The following is a 16,339-nucleotide window of genomic DNA, read 5'->3' on the forward strand; positions in this document are numbered from 1 at the left end:
GCGGGATCACATTGCAAAGGGGCGGGGAGGGGCGGGACTGTGTAGGGGCCGGGCCGCCGGATTCGCCGCTCGTATGCTGATTGCTTTGCCCTGCACGGCGAGACAACGCGGCAGCTAGCGACTTAAACGAATCAGAAGGGCTCGTAGAAACCCCGCCCCTTGGTAGGCGGAGCCTAAGGCTTAGGGCCCCGGGCTGGAGCTATAGCACGGGGGTTCCTCTTCTTTACCACCTCCAGTCTCCTCGTCCTTGCCCCCAAAGAATAGTCCCCGAGGAAACCCCCGCTTCTCGCGCAGCCGCAAACGCTGACGCGAGCACGTCGCGTGCGTGCATGCGTGCCGGCGTCGGGCTCCGAGGAGCCGGCTTTCGGCTGCAGTGCGGACTCGGTGCTGTGGAGCCGGACGGAACCTAGCGGAGTAGGCAGGTGGGGCGGGGCTGGGGGGGCGGGTTCGGGGCAGGTCGGGCTGACGCCTAAAGCAGGCTCCTTGACATCCATACCCTCCCGTCTTTTTCATGCTACACGGAGCCCCTTCCCACCCTTTACTATTTGTTAGCGGGGCCGTCCTCTTCCCTGGGGGACTTAGGGGCTCGTTCTTTGTGAGCTGAGGGACCACCCATTGGCTCGTGGCCACGCCCCTATGTAGCTCCTCCCCCTCCCGGATCCTCGGTTTCTTATTGGTCCTCGGTCATTCTCCTTCTTGCCCCTCCCCGTCCCTCCCCCAGCTCCCATTGGTCTGGACCGCGCCTCCTCTTTCGTCACCAAGCCCAGCTTTCCTTTTGAGATTCCTTCCCTACCCCTTTAATTTACTGCCTTGGGGAACGTGGACGATGATGGATCCGCTGGGACTGGGCTTCGTGAGGGACACTGGAAAACCGGGCAGGACCCATCCCGCAGAGCGCTTCCAGTCCAGGGAGGACCTGGCACAGTTTTGGGAACCGTTCAATTTTGATGATCCTGAAAGAGAACAGTTAAATGAAGGAATTTTGAAGGAGGTGGGGTTGGAGGCCGGCCCCTTGACTGGTGGAAAGAGCCCTAGCGGTGAAGTTTGGGGGCATGTTTGAATCTCTTTACCTGCCTTGGGGTTTGGGGCGAGTCTGACCCACGGCTTCCATTCTGTAAAAATGAGGCACTTGGGCTAGACCTTTCCCACGGGCCTGTCCAGTCTTAAAGCATAGGCTTATGATACGTACGTACATAGATAAATGGGTGCGAAGGCTAGAGCCACTCCCAAATGTTTATATAATATAATGTACATTTATGGCTCCGCTTTTGGGCCAGGTTATTGAAAGACCTTATTTTAACACAACCATTTATCTCCAATACCACATCAAAGGACACTTGGAAATACATAGTAACGTACTTAATAAAATATACTTACTAGCTGGGTGTGACTCTAAGTCGCTTAGTTGCCTCTTTTGTAAAATGGGGATAATAACAGTACCTATCTCCTATGACTGTTGTGAAGACCAGATGAGAGAAGTTATGAGGTGCTTAGCATGGTGTCTGGCTCGAGTATAAGTACTCCTATACAATGGGCAATGTTGATTTCAAATTATTGAAGTTAAAAAACATAGCATTTATTAGCAAAAGGTAAACCATAAAAATAGGAAATAACGTATGGTTAAAATTTCTATGATTCTGTTAAACACTTTTTAAAAAAAGTTTTTAAATTAATTTTAAACTTAAATACAAAATAAGAAGAGAAAAAAATTGCCATGTACACAGCAGAAGATGAGAGGATTCAATACAAAGCAATACATTTCTGCTTCAAGAAAACCTATATAATAAATACTTCACATTGTTTTCAAAGCTGTCCAGGTTTTCTTTGCTTCCTTGCAGGTTTTCTTTTGTTCTCTGCTGCATACTTTTTATTTTGTTTTTTTTCTCTTCTCTCTCTCAATCCCCCAAAGAAGGCTACAATTAGGTTTGGATACACACACACACACACACATACACACACACACACACACACACAGAGTTATATAGACAAATATAAAGATAGATATGTACATGTGTAAAGATCCATACATACACCCAAGTATGTTTGTACATAAGTGTGTATACATGCATATATATCCAATATACATTCATATGTATGTAAGACCATATTGGTGCTTAATTCCACTTTACTTTCTCTAGAGGTAGACAATATCTTTTCTCATAAGGCCTAAGTCTTTCCACATTTTTCTAAATCATCCAGCTCCTCATTTCCTAGGTCAAAGCAATATTCCAATCCTTTCATATTCTGAGAGAATTGTAAAAATCCCCCCCCCCTTTCTTCATTCCTTCTATTCCTGGACACATAGGTTTTATTTATATAAATTTTAATTGGAAATTATCAAAATTATCCATTTTGTATTTCAACAATACTTTCATTTCATACTATGGTTTGAGGTCTGATGATACAGAATCTGCCTTTTTTACATCTTTTTTCTCCTGGTTTCTTCTAAATGAATTTTGTTATTTTTTCTAACTTAAGGTGATTTTTTAGTTTAATTAGGATGGTATTAGTTAAATGGAGTCGTTAGGTTAAATTGTCATTTTTTTTTTATTACGTGTATAACTTTTAAGATGGAGAAACACTGTGAAGATGAGCTGAGGGCCTCTTTGTTGGAAAAGCACTGATTGCTAAGATTGTGTGTGGGGGGGGTGTGGGTGTGGGTACACCAATGAGATCTCAGTCTCTGTCTCTATCTCTTGTTCGATCTATGTCTATCACTAATTTTGGAGTTATAGGATCAGGGTTTGAAGCCTTGTGGACCCTTGGCCAGATTTCATTCCTAGTCTATCAAATGGGAGATTTGGATTAGGTGATTTTTTTTTTTTAGGGCACTATATCAGTGGGCTTGTCTAGCTCTATAGCCTTTGATTCTGAAAGTGAGTGCAGAGCTGAAGTATTGAATTGGGAGTCTTCTGTTTGAATAGTAAAAGAGCAATAGTTCAGAGCTAGGGGAGTGGATGAGTTCTGTGTGGGAAGACACATGGAGAACATTTTGGGGAGAAGAAAAAGGGAGATTTTGCCTCCCTATTTTTCATTGGGACATGGCAACAAGGTAACACCAATAAAACATTTTGTTTCTTCAGAGATCCAGTAAAATAAACAGAGATAGAGCCAGAAAAGATACAATGGAAACCAAGAAAGTACAGTGTCAGAAAAACTGACAGAGAAGAAGCATTTAGATGTCCTGTGTTAGGATTCTTGGGATGCCAACTGAGCCTCTGACTCCTCGGGCTGGTTAAAAACATCCTTCTGCTCTTCCAACTCAGCCCTATTTCCTCATTTGATGAAATCTTGGCTTCTTCAGGCTCCTGAGAGGAGCTAAACTACTGGGTTCTGGATTGGTGGCTTCTCATTCCCAGAAGCGGCCAATTTTCCTGGGTCAGCATTCTGTCATGAAATCTTTCTGTTCATAGAACTACTGTCAGGGAGAGGTGTTTCTTGATATCTAAATCCAAACTGGGCATCAGTAAGAATGAGGAGTGACATGGTTTAGGGAGTCCCCCTTTAACAATTCCATTCAAATAAAAAAAAAAACAAAAAAAAACACAAACAAACAAAACATTTGTTACCATTACTGTGCATTATACAAGAACTGGGTGCTATAGAAAGTATAGATCACAGAATTCTAGTCTGGGAGGGACCTTAAGGATCACCTAGTCCATCTTTCTCATTTTGCAAAGGACAGGACTGAACCTCAGAGAGGCAGAAAGGAAAGGAAGTTGCTGGGTGAGCCTTGGTTTTAAAATCATCTGTATGCCAGTTTGTTTAAGTTTCCAATCCCAGCTGGACTATTGGGCCTTCACAGGACAGAACTGAACTTCAAAGAGGCAGGAAGGAGAGGACGTTTCCAGGTGAATCACGGCTTTCAAACTTTCAAATTAGCTTTATGCTAGTTTTTTTTTTTTTTTTTTTTTTTGTTTTGTTTTGTTTTGTTTTGCTTTGTTTTGTCTCCAGTCTCAGCTGGATGATATATTGGGCTTTCATAAGCCTCTAGAGCAGTGGTCCTGAAACTTTTTAAATAAGGGGCCAGTTCTCTGTCCCTTAGACTGTTGAAGGGCTGGGCTATAGTAAAAACAAAATCTCACACTCTATCTCCACCCCTTAACCCATTTGCCATAACCCAGCAGGCCTCATAAACGTCCTTAGCAGGCCTCAGTTTGAGAACCCCTGCTCTTGAGATTGGCTTGTCCATATTCCTTTTCTTGGGCAAGTCAGACACTCTGCCTCTGGGTCTCAGGCCTTTTTGGTTATGAGAGGTTGGTTGCAGATTTCTTCAGTGATTTTAATGCAAACACTGGGGACTTTTTCTATAGACAAAGAGAATAGATACTCCTTTGCTAATTCTTAGCAAGAGCAGAAAGTTATGAAGAGTCCCATCCTTTATTTTTTGTTATTTGCTGTTCCCTGGGGATCTCATTCTCAACCTTCTTCCATGATGATTTCTGTCCTTCTTAATAATGTCCCTTCCTCCAACCTTAAAAGGTTGATGAAATTCTTTCTTTTAACTTGTCCCTAGGCTCAAGAATGCCTGTAGGATCTTGGATATTTGGAGTCAAAAGACCTCAGAGATGATAACAACAACTAGCCAATATAGTGCCTACTGTATGCCCCTCCCCAATTTTATTTAGTTGTTTTTTTTTTTTTAACTAGATGAGGAGATTTTTTTTTTTTTTTTTTTTTTTTTTGCTTTGACACTTGGGGTTAAGTGACTTGGCCAGGGTCATAGTTAGAAGTGTTAAGTGTCTGAGATGAGATTTGAACTTAGATCTCCCTGACTTCAGGGCTGGTGCTCTATTCACTGCACCACCTAGCTGCCCCAGAAAGAGGAGATTTATTTTATTTTATTTTATTATTATTATTTTTTTTTTGGCCTCAATTGCTACTTAACCTTAATCACTGAATGGATATGACCTCAGTTACGCTGAGACCTGTTGAAAACTTTAGCTTAATAAGGCTGAAGTCTCCCATTCCATCCAGGGCCATCTCCAATCATCCTGATCTATGTCTTGTCACTGGACAGATGGTCCTGGCATTAACCTCCCCTATCTCATGGTCCTCTTCCAGAACAAACAACAATAACCATTGTGTGCCAGGCATTGTGTTAAGTACTTTACAATTTACATCTCATTAGACTTTTACAAAAAGGAACAACAACACCTTGGAAAATAAGTGCTATCATTAGCCCCAGTTTACTATTGGGGAAACTGAGGTAGTCAGAGGTTGAGTGATTTGCCCAGAGTCACACAGCTGGTAAGAGTCTGACTTTGAACTCAGGTCCTTCTGCTTCAAAGCCCAACCCTCTATCCACTGCACCACCAGCTGGTGCATCCTATCTCCTTACTAGTGCTGTAGCAGGGGGCAAGGCACACAATCCTCCCCAAATTTCCATTTCCTCCTCTGTGAATGGAGAGATTTGGATGAGGTTATCACTAAGGACATTTCCAGCATTTAATCATGGGTCTCAAGTCATGGTTGAAACTATGGGATGCTAGTATTACATAGTAGAAAGAACTCTGGTAAACTCAAAAGCTGAGAGTTTCAGTCCTACTGATATTTATGCTGGGCTACATACTTAGCCTGTCTGAGCCTCAGTTTCCCCATCTATAAATGGGCACTTTCATTGCATTACAAACCTCACAGGATTCTTGGGGAAAAAAGCAAACAACACTTTGTAAATTTGTATTAAGGTTACTGTTACTCTTGTCATTATTTTTTACCCTCATCATCAATCTGATGATCTCATCTTGTTCCATGAAATTCTTAGTGAAACAGGAGGAAGTGGGAAACAAGTTGCTAATCTGTTACACATCGTATTCTGCAAATGATCGAACAGTCGCAGGAAGGTAGCATTTATAAGATGCCCGCTCTGTGCCAGATGAAGAGTGAGAGCTAGAGAAAGGCCAGGAGACAACATATAAACATTTTGTCCAGATGATAGGGAACAAGATAAATTGGAGGTAGCTTCAGAGGAGAGACTCCAGATTTAAGGAGGATGAAGAAAGCCTTCCTATAGAATATGGATTTTAGCTGAGAAGGACGGGTGCCAGTGTCTTTTTTGAAGAGCAGCCAGGACACCAGTGTCGCTGAACTTCAGAGTGTAGGGAAGGAAGGAAGGTGCAAGGAGCTAGAGAGGGAGGAGGGCCCGGCTTTCCTGGGGCTTTGAAAGAGTTCGTGTTTGATTGGGGAGGTAATAGAAACCCATGGAGTTTACTGAAGAGGTGATTTGGTCAGCTCTGCATATTAGGAAGGTCATTTTGACAGTTGAATACAGGCTGGAACATAATAGGCAGAGACATGAAGCAGGGAACCTGTACCAGAAGCTCCCACAGGAGCCTAGGGTCTGCCTCCAGGTGCTGGCAGTAACAGAGGAGAGAAGGAGAGGTATTTGGGAGATCTCCCAAAGCTAGAAATGGCTGGATTTGCCCACAGTTGGGTATCAGGGGTGAGAGAGGATGTGAGCTTGGATGACAGAGGATAGCCAGTGGTACCCTTGACAGTGGAAGTGAGGAAGAGATGATCACCTTTTTTGTGATTGAATTAAAATTTGGATCATTGAAAGCATCTTTAGGCCAATGCCAATAGCTGAAAAGAAAGCAGGTTTGACGTACATAGTTCCATTTTTTTCTTTGAGATATTTATATTTTGAAAGCTTCCCATATTATTAATATTCCATAGACTGATTTCTATTAAAAGCATTTTTAAATCTCTGCAGTTCAGCATTCTATCTGGGCCCAGTCAATAGCAGTTATCATTTTTGTGATTATGCTGTAGTGCTATTTTAAATTCTGAAGAATCTATCCTAATTGAATTGGACCCAATAATACTGCACTTGCTTTCTCTACCTGACAGGGTTATGTGAAAAAAGCCCCTTGTGAGGCATTAGAGAAATGGACCACCAGATGCAAGCCCCCAATCCTGTAGTGCCTTTCTCCACCCAGCTGTCCTCCAGGGGTTCAGCATTCCTGCTCAGAGAAGCTACCTACACACTTTCTTGGGTACAAGATGCATTTGGTGGAGTCTCCAGCGGTTACAGTTTGGCTCATTTTTGGAGAAAAATTCTAACCTTTAATACACTTAATGACCCCCCCCAAAAAAAAAAGAATAACATAATGAGAGGTATTATGTTGCTGATATTGATAGTCTGGAGAGAGATTCAGCTAAACCACAACAACAACACTAATAATAATACTTATATGGCTTCCTTTTCTGAAGAATTTAGCAGATACATCATTTTGTCCTCATATGAACCCTAGAAAGTGGGTGCTGCTATTATCCCTATTTTACAATTGAGGAAACAGAGATTGAGTGACTTTGCCTGAGGCCACACAGCTAGTGGCTAAGGCAGAATTTGTATTCAGGTTTTCCTGACTCCATGCCTGGCACCTTACCTACTGTACCACCAGAAAGGCTAGGTGAGGAGGAAGAACTGAATCAGCCTAACGATGGAGTGGGAAGAACTTCCGAGAAGTCATGTAGTCCAGTTCTATACCCAGGCTCTGGAAATATTAGCATTTGTAATATCCACTGATTCTAAGTGATGGAGGGCCCGATTTTTTAAAAGTTAAAAGTGACTTTCCTTCTGAGATTTTTTGAAGTTGAACATTTCTTAACAACAACGTAAGAAGTAATGTGGTCTCAGGGCTGTTTTAAGAGTCAGAAAGGCCTGAATTCAAGTAGATGTCAACTGTGTGACCCCTGCATGCTTCCTTGACCTCTGTTCCCCTAGCAATTCCAGTAAATTGAAAAGAAAATGCCATTCTCCATTGGAGAGAGGATGTTCTTTACCAAGAGCTCACTGATAAAATCACAGTCTGATTTTTTGGAGTTTGGGGGAGGGGTGGAGACAACAGTGACTTAACCCAGAGAAACAGCTAGTAAGTATCTGAAGCTGTATTTGGATTTGAACTCAAGTCCTACAGACTCCAAGACTAATGCTTTATCTACTGCACCATCTAGCTGTCAAACAGATCTAATTTAAAAAAAAAATTAATGTCATGAGATGAAGATATTTCAGGGGAAGAAGGAAGTGTAGAAAATCATCTTCACCCTCTCCTTTTGCAGAGGAGGGCAATCCTTGGTCACCCTCCTAGTTAATGGCAAAATCCCTGGGACCTCATGCAGCCACACTGGCTGGCCTTCACAGACATCAGGGCCCAGGCTCCCAGCTGGAAATCTGGTAAATCCTCAAGGACAGCAAGCTATTTCTCCTTAGAAAGACTTAAGAGACAAAGATCCTATGCCTTGACCCTTCAGTAACTTGTTGTTTCTGTATGTGTTTTCTTGGCTTTAAGTCAGTTCAGATGAATGTGTCTTAAGCACCTACTATGTGCTAGGTGCTGTGAATACAGATATTAAATAGGATAGAAAATTATCACATCCATTTCAGTACCAAAGATAATGCTAATTAGACTATTGTTCCTTGAGTTCAAATAGACAGTTGGGAATAGGGAGGATTAGAAGTGGGAGGAGAGGGCGGATTGTTGGATGCCCATCCTGTGCTGTCTATATCCTGGTGTCTGAGGGGTTAGCGATAGAATGAAGAAGCATAGTTGGAATGTTTGCAGCTAGTCAAAAAGGAAGGAAGGAAGCAAGAAGGGAAGGAGGAAAAGGAGGGAAGGAATGGCAGAAAGGAAAGGTGGAAAGAAGGATCTACTAAGCAAATTTAGGTGCCAGGCATTGTTCTAAGCCCTTTACAAAATAGGATCTCTTTGATTCTCAGTTGTCCTGGGAGTTAGGTACTATAATTATTCCCATTTCATACTTAAGGAACTGAGGCAAACAGGTTAAGTGACTTGCTCAGGATCACTCAACTAGCAAGTGTCAGAGGCTGCATTTGAACCCAGCACTCTATTCCCTGAGCCACCAGTTGTCTCTGGAGGACTGGGCTGAGGTGCAGAATGACTTAGCCTCCATTCCCTCTCTCAGCCCTCTGGGTGCAGTACTGTACTCCTCTCAACTTTCCCTTTCTCAACATAAACACACGAGCTTCTCCTTTCCTTTCATCATCATCATCATCTTTGTCACATTCCCTGGCTCTATAGCCAGTGTGTTCTCCACTATACTGCATTAGATCCTGCCCTGTCATCTAAATGACCGTTCCCCCTTTGTCTCATACACCTCCTGTCATTTTGTGTCTCCACAGGCCAGGATTGAGGGCAGTGGGGAATCACACATCCAGATGTGACCCTTCTCAGAGGGCAGGATGGTGCTGGACTCGGGGACCCAGGCCTATGAGCAGGCACCCCCTTCCCTTTCTGTCAGCCCCCCCACTGTTTCTGGTGTGAGAAAGAGCTCAAACCAGAATGGGCCACAGCTGTACCCCTCTCTCCAGCCACCAATGTCAGCCCCCAGCTCCCGGAAACCCTCCCCAGTTGTCCCAGTACATCCTAGACCCTCTGTGTCCCAACCATCAGGCTTGGCTTCTTCCCGTCCCAAGGTCTCAAGTCCGAAGTCTGAAATAAGGCGACTCTCATCAGCTTCACTGGGTCGTGGTCGGATTCGGCGCAGTGAGAGTTCCTGCTCGATCCGAGGGTCCAGTGGAAAGGGGCGGCTCCGGCCTGCCTCCTCTCTACCCCACATTGCCAAAAGCAAAGTGGAGGAAAGTCGGGCAGCTGGCAAGAGCCCCTGCCTGCTGGTGGCCTTAAGACCCAACAACTTGGAGCAAGAGCGAGACCGGTTCTTTCAATCAAGGTACACCTACAACCCGCAGTTTGAGTACGAGGAGCCGGTTCCTGCCGCTGTGCTGGAAAAGTACAATGAGGCCTCGGACAAGTTCATCCCCCAGGTCAGGGAGCGAGGGACACCTCTCCCCGCTTAGTTTGTCCAGCCCCCCCTCCCCAGTGTAGTGGGTCACATGGGACCAGGAAGGAGCTCCTGCTTTTTCCCCCCACTCCTCAGCTCCTTCCCCGTAGCTCCTCAGCCCCTAGCAGTTTCTTTCCCCTCCAGTATTTTCCTTCTCTCTCCCTCCCCTCCCTCATGCTCTCAGCCTCAGCTTCATGCTGAATCATGGCAGCCCCTGGCCTAGGGATGAGCTCAGGCTGAGGCCGTGGCTGGGATAAGGGTGACAGCCCCTGGCGACGGGGTGTGTATGGCAGGCGGTGAGGATCATTGAAGCAGTCTTGGAGAAGTATGGCTCCTACGAGCAATTCGAAGCCATCACGGGAGGCCAGCTGCTGACTAAGTGCCAAATCTGGTCTATTGTGCGCAAGTACATGCAGAAGGAAGGCTGCTCTGGAGAGGTCAGTGTCAGGGGCAAGGGGCCCAGGGAGCAGAGCCCCAGGGAGTCTTGGAGCCCTGGGGAGGGGAGGCAGGCTCAGGCCTGGCCCTGCTTCCGCCTACAGGTGGTGGTGCAGCTGAGCGAGGACCTACTGTCCCAGGCCGTGATGATGGTGGAGAACAGCCGGCCCACCTTGGCCATCAACCTGACTGGGGCCCGCCAGTACTGGCTGGAGGGGATGTTGCGGCATGAGATAGGTCAGGATGAGGGGCTGAGCCTCGGGGCTGGCCGACATACTGGGTCATGGGATAGAGAAGGCCTGCGCCGGCTCAGGAAATGCGGGACGGGAGCCGAGGGGGTGGACACACAGGGGGACCTGGGGGGGGGACCACCTGCAAAGAAGGCAGAACGTGGGGGGAAGCGGGCTGGGGAGGGGCGGGGAGCAGCAGCCCAGTGATCTCACTCCCTTTATTTCTTCCCCTCCTTCCCTGAGGACGGTCCCCCCAGGAATGAGCGGCTTCCCTCATCCCTCTTACTCTCAGAGGTAGGCAGGCAGAGCCCCTCCTGGCGGGCCCCTCTTCTCCTCTGCCAGTCCCTTCTTGCCCTTCTCCTCACTAACTTTTTCTCTGGCTTCTTCCCCTCTCGTCTGGGTTGAGGCAGGGGGGACTGAGAGGTGGCCTGGAGCTAGAGGAGAGTCCAGTGTCCCACCTACCCAGTTTCTCTGTCCTCTTCCCCCCAGCCCCACCCCCAAGAGGTGAGGGTGGGGGGTGACCCCAAGGTTGGAATCTCCTGGCCAGTCTAGTCTTGTACCCAGAATTCTGTGGAGTGAGTAGAAAAGGAGGGCTGCTTCCTCCAGGGACCGGGTGGGGATGGGGGAGGTCTCTGCCCGGGTCCACTAATCACTTTTCCTTTCCTCTGTCTCTTTTCTTGAAGAATCCTGTTACTCTGAGCATGAGATGTCTGCAAAGAGGCTGGGGGGGGGGGGCAGGATGAGCATGTCTGTGAGGGGGGGAGGAGTGAGTGAGGGTTTGTCCTGAAGGCTTGGCAGTTGTGTCTTTTGTTGTATGTGCCCGTGCCTTTGTGTGAGAGTGAAGGAAGGATTGTTTATGTGCGTACGAGTGAAGGTATGGAGAGGGTGGTGACCCCCTGAAGCTTGACAGAGAGCGGGCTGTCTGCATTGCTTCTGGGGCAGCTGGGGAGGGGGCTCTCTCTGGGCTGTGGTCCTCAGCTCTTCTCCTCACCCCTTTGCAGGCACCCATTACCTTCGCTTTGTCAACAATACTCAGCAGCCCTGGAACACCTCTGATGGGCGGCGGCAGTATGGGCTCCGGCCTGCCAACCCCACCGAGGAGGGGCTGGCCAGCCTGCACAGCGTGCTTTTCCGGAAACAGCCCTTCCTGTGGCGGGCAGCCCTGCTGTACTACACCATCCAGCGGGCAGCCTTCATGTCCTTCCGCCAGCTCTTCCAGGACCTCGCTCAGTACGTGCAGGACACTTCAGTGCGCTGGGAGTACTGCGTGCGGGCCAAGCGAGGCCAGACGGACACGTCCAAGCCTGGTGAGGCTGCCCCTGGGTCGGGGCCTCTAAGCTAGTTAGCAGCAGGGCCCTATACAAGCGGGAAATGGGGCCCACAGGAGAAAGGGGGCCCCCAGGATGGCGGTTCAGTTCTCAAGCCACAGTCCCATCACCCAGCTGAGTGGTGTTCCCAACATTCATTTTATAAAGGGCTTTCTTAGAACTCGTGCCATCTTTTCTTAGGGGAAAATACTACAGCCAGGCCCAAATCCTGGTCTCTTCATTTGCAAAATGACCGTTATGGAGGACATAGCTCATTTCATTTGGCAGGGTGACTTGTAACCTTTGGGGAGGTTAGCATATAGATGTCATGGTTGTCGTTTTATAGAGAAGGAAACTGAGTCACAAAGTGGTGAGGATGGCCTTTTTCATAACTGTAAGGCTCTTCTGAGGGCACAGTCCAGTGCTCTTTGGAGTCAGGGGTCAGGGGATCTCTTAAGACTCCCTTCTAGCTCTAACATTCCGATGCCCTGGATCCATCTGTGATGAGGTAACTCCTTCAGGGTCCAAGAAGGAGGGTCCAGGAGTGGGCTGGAGGGAAGGAGGGTCCTGACTTCCCTAAGCATGTCCGAGATAGAGAGAGGAGCTGACACAAATGAGGGACAAGTGTAGCTGGGACAGCTGTACCCAAGGCATGTTTATAAGCTGGGAAATCAGGTTCTTGGTTGATTGATTGATAAACAGGCAGGGCCTTGACCCAGGATGGGTCCTTGGCCCCCAGAGCCCTTCTAGGTCTGGTGACAGCAAGACATGAGGCATTAGAGCCTAAAAAGGGAGTGCTTGCTGTGGATGGTGCATGGTGATCTGCCCAGAGGATGCCTAGCTACTGTCTACCACATCCGTTTTCTGGAGCCAGCAAAAGTCTCCAAAACTAGGAGGTTTGGGGTGGATAACTGCCTTTTCTAGACTCAGCCGGCCCACCTCGGTTGCCCTGGTTGCTCTGTGTGGTTAGTTACAGTTTCTTCGCAGTTTGTCTAAACATTTTTTAAACCTTTTTTATTTTTCTTGCTGAGATCACTTAGATGAATGAGCAGTTCCATCCACTGAGCGCTCTGTATATAAAGAACTGTCACACAGAGGAAAGGTCAGACGTTCTATTGGCCCCTCAGAGCAAGGAGTAGATGTTGCAGAGTCAGACTTTGGCTTATTGTAAAACAGTCAGAGGACAAGGACTGCCCATGAGTGGATGTGGGCTGCCCCAGGAGGTAGTGAATTCTCCATTGGTGAAGATCTTCAAGTGAAAACTGGATATGATCCTTTCTCAGAGATATTGTAGAGGGGGAGTTTTGCTCAGGTGGGAATTGGATTAGACTGCTGAAATCCCTTTCTCCTGAGATTCTGTGCTTGAGGGCCTTCTTTCTTCACTGAGGGGAGAGTCTCTGAGTCTCTTCACACCTTACAGGCTGCTTCAGTAAGGACCAGGTGTACTTAGATGGGATCCTGCGCATCCTGCGGCATCGCCAGGACATTGATTTCCATATGCTGACTGCTTTGGGCAAGGTGAGACTGGCCCCATTGGAAGGGGCTCTGTCTTCTCCCCTCAGGGCGAGCCCAAAGGCAGAATCCAGGCCAACCCTAGCATCAGTCCATTGGGTCTTGTAAGTGCTACTGGCCATCAAAGCAGACACTTCTGTATTGAGTGGAAAGAGTGCCAGCATTAGCTTTGGCATCAGAGGGCCACCTGCCAGCTGGGCTGTGGGCTGGCCATGCAGCAGGGGACAAGGTTCATAACCTCTCTCCTGATAGGGGATGGACGAGGTCCCTGTGATCCTCTCTGTTTCCTCCCTTTCTAGGTCTCCTACGAAGATGTAAATCAGCTTCGGCCCCATGGAAAGCTGGAAAAGACACGTATTCCTCACTTCATGCAGGATTTGACTCGCTACCACCAGCAGCTGGAGCACATCATAACCACCAACCGCTTGGACGATGCTCAGCTGGATATCCTGTTGCCGGACTGAAGGGCTGAGGGTGGGGGTTCAGGGGTTGCTGGGGTGGCTGGTCAGCTGGCTGGCCAGGGATCTGGGGAGAAAAGATCCTGAGTCAGCTCCATCGACAGTGAGCAGCAGCATGGTCAACACTTCCATGCTCTGTATATTGGGGAGTTTGGGGATTGGGCTGCTTAATATATATTTTACAGCCCCCTCTGGTAGGGGACTGTGAAATCTGTCTTTAAATCCAGAACAGAGGGGAATTCCTCTTAGAAGGCCAGAAAAATAGAAACTGAGGCTGCCCTGTCCACATAGAACGAAGAGATCCCAGCAGGGATGAAAAGGGGAGCTAGACTTGGTTTGGCTTGGTGGGGAGGAGGAAGGGACCTCTCTCTGTGAGCGTGCCAGGCCTGTAGGAAATGAGATGGTGGCGGTGGGCAGGGAGGGGTGTCTCCTTGTGCATGAGATTCTAGAGCTCACAGCTAGCCCTCCACCTTCAATCCTATGCTTCTCCCACCCTCTGCTGGCAAGAACTCACGCCCCCCCCCCCCAAAAAAAAAACAACTCTAGCTTCTTGGTGCTCTTAGACCCTTTGATGTCTACCTCTTGCTGGGCTTTCATGGAGGACAAAACATCCGTGTACCCCTTCCCCAGCCAAGGCCCTTGCATTTGCTGCTCTCCTCCTGGGTGGCTCCTCCTCAGACATCTGACCTTTCACACACGTGACGTCCAACTCCATATTTACTCTTCCTCCCGGTGCCCAGCATTTCAACTTCCCCAAACCCCTGCCCAAATACTCAGTGAAACAATTAAAAGGGACTGCGAGGAATGGAGTGGAAGGGGATGACGTGCTGGTCAACGGGCCTCAGCAATTCAAGCATTACTAAGCATCCACTATGGGCAGGGACCTGTGTCTGTCCCTGAAAGTAGAAAATGAGAAACAAGACCCCCTGTCCTTAGAGAGCTTGAAGCCTAATAAGGGACATATAGGACGCAGATAATTCTGATATGGGCTAGAAGGGAGGGGCACAGGATGGCTCCAGCAAAGGATCCCTGAGGACATTTGGGGAAGCCTGTGGTAGGAATGCAATGTCAGTCTGCCTATGGGGAGGGGGGGTTACAGGGAGAGCTGTAGTTGGAGGGGGTGGGGACACATCCTGATCTTTGTTCCTTTTCCTGTTGCTTCCCCTTCCCTTAGCACACAGTCCATTTTAGGGAAGAACTGGGTGAGTCCAGAGAGAATATTTTAGGGCAATGTCCTGAGTGCTGTGGAGAGACTAGGCTCTCTACTCGAGCCCTGGTCTGAGGAGAAGATGGCTCTTCCCCTCAGGGAGCTAGCTCCCCATTTCCCTAGGCCCCAAGCCTTGTCTTGTCTGTTCCTGGATTTTAGCAAGTCATTTCTCCAGCTCTCTGGTAGCACATTTGTAAGCTAAGTTAGGTTGACTTCTGAATGATTTGGATGCTGAATCCAAGAAGGAATTAATGGATCAATGCCAACTTGAAGGACATGTCCTTGGGCTACAGCAGGCCTTGGTCTTGGGCCCTGTTCTGATGTTTTTTTAATCACTGATGTCAAGGCACCAAATTTCTGAGTAATGGAAAGGAAGGAGAGTGAACTAATAAACAGGTGACAGAATCAGGATATAGAGTCCCAGACAGTTTGGGGCTAGTGATGAAATTTGTTAGGGATTCATTTCTGAGACCCTTCCAGCCTAATGGCAGCAGGGGATGAACAGAAAGTCTTTAGTGAGTTGTGTGTTTTTCTGTGCCATTGACGTCACAGGATGGCTGTGAGGATGAACTGGGCCTTGGCTTGTTGTACAGATGCATTGAGAAGAAGGCTCCAGTGCTGGGTTCTGGGGAGAAGTCGTTGCCATAGATCCCTGGCCCTGTTACTGACCATCTTTGATGCTGGGCTGTTTCCTCTTCCAGAGGCTCCAGCCAGGCCTCAGGGACCTGGCTGTGGCTTTGGAGGATGGAGGTGACCTGCCACCTCTCAATGTTTTGGGACACGTGCATATGTAATCCACCCACAGTGTTTATGGAGAGGAACGGAAATGAAAACAGAATCAGTTTTGTTTTACAGATTAGTATCTGGGCAGTGAGTAAAGTGCTGTCCCAGGTCACTGTGTCAGAGGCAGGACTAGAATCCTTCAGCCCTCACCAAAGCAAACAGTGCATGCTGCCTTTTTCATGACTTCTTTTCCAGTTCAGAGATTGGTATTTGTGTTGATCTGATTTCCTCTGAACACAAACCTTGGAAGATGGCAGGAGACCAATAAGTGTATTTTGCCTTCGACCCCATCTCCAAGATCCCAAGCTACCTTCAGCCTGGCCTGGCTGCTGATTTCAGCAGGGCCTCTCCTAGGTTTGGTGCTGCGAGGAGCAGAGTTACTGCTGGGAATTCTTGGCCCTGTGGAAATGAGCCTTGAGCCCATTACATTGCCTTCTGTCCTGTACCTCAGCAGGAAATGTTTTTGTTTGATCATTTCCACTCCCACCCCCCATCCCAGGAACCTAAAACAATGCTCAGGCTGTGCAGGAGCTTAGGTCACTACTGGTATCAACCCCATTGGAAAGAGGCCCTGACCTGTGGCTGTGGTAGGGGTCAGCTTTGTTC

General features: G+C 47.7%; 1 protein-coding gene across 3 annotated transcripts; it reads left to right on the forward strand.

Moving 5' to 3' along the window:
• The first annotated feature begins 285 nt into the window (after window positions 1–285).
• Window positions 286–13,965, forward strand: MATCAP1 (microtubule associated tyrosine carboxypeptidase 1). Of its 3 annotated transcripts, none has more exons than XM_074286486.1 (7): window positions 286–422; window positions 9,143–9,784; window positions 10,095–10,238; window positions 10,341–10,473; window positions 11,468–11,773; window positions 13,194–13,291; window positions 13,585–13,965. In XM_074286486.1, exons 2-7 carry the CDS (start codon window positions 9,203–9,205, stop codon window positions 13,747–13,749), a joined length of 1,428 nt encoding a protein of 475 aa, XP_074142587.1. In that variant the 5' UTR covers window positions 286–422; window positions 9,143–9,202; the 3' UTR covers window positions 13,750–13,965. The 3 variants fall into 3 exon arrangements, with proteins under 3 accessions (XP_074142587.1, XP_074142588.1, XP_074142586.1); XM_074286487.1 differs by having other exon boundaries at window positions 302–418; XM_074286485.1 differs by lacking the exon at window positions 286–422 and adding an exon at window positions 447–991.
• The last annotated feature ends 2,374 nt before the right edge of the window (window positions 13,966–16,339 follow it).

The sequence above is a fragment of the Sminthopsis crassicaudata genome, chromosome 2 (genome assembly GCF_048593235.1).
Source record: "Sminthopsis crassicaudata isolate SCR6 chromosome 2, ASM4859323v1, whole genome shotgun sequence".
NCBI lineage: Eukaryota > Metazoa > Chordata > Mammalia > Dasyuromorphia > Dasyuridae > Sminthopsis > Sminthopsis crassicaudata.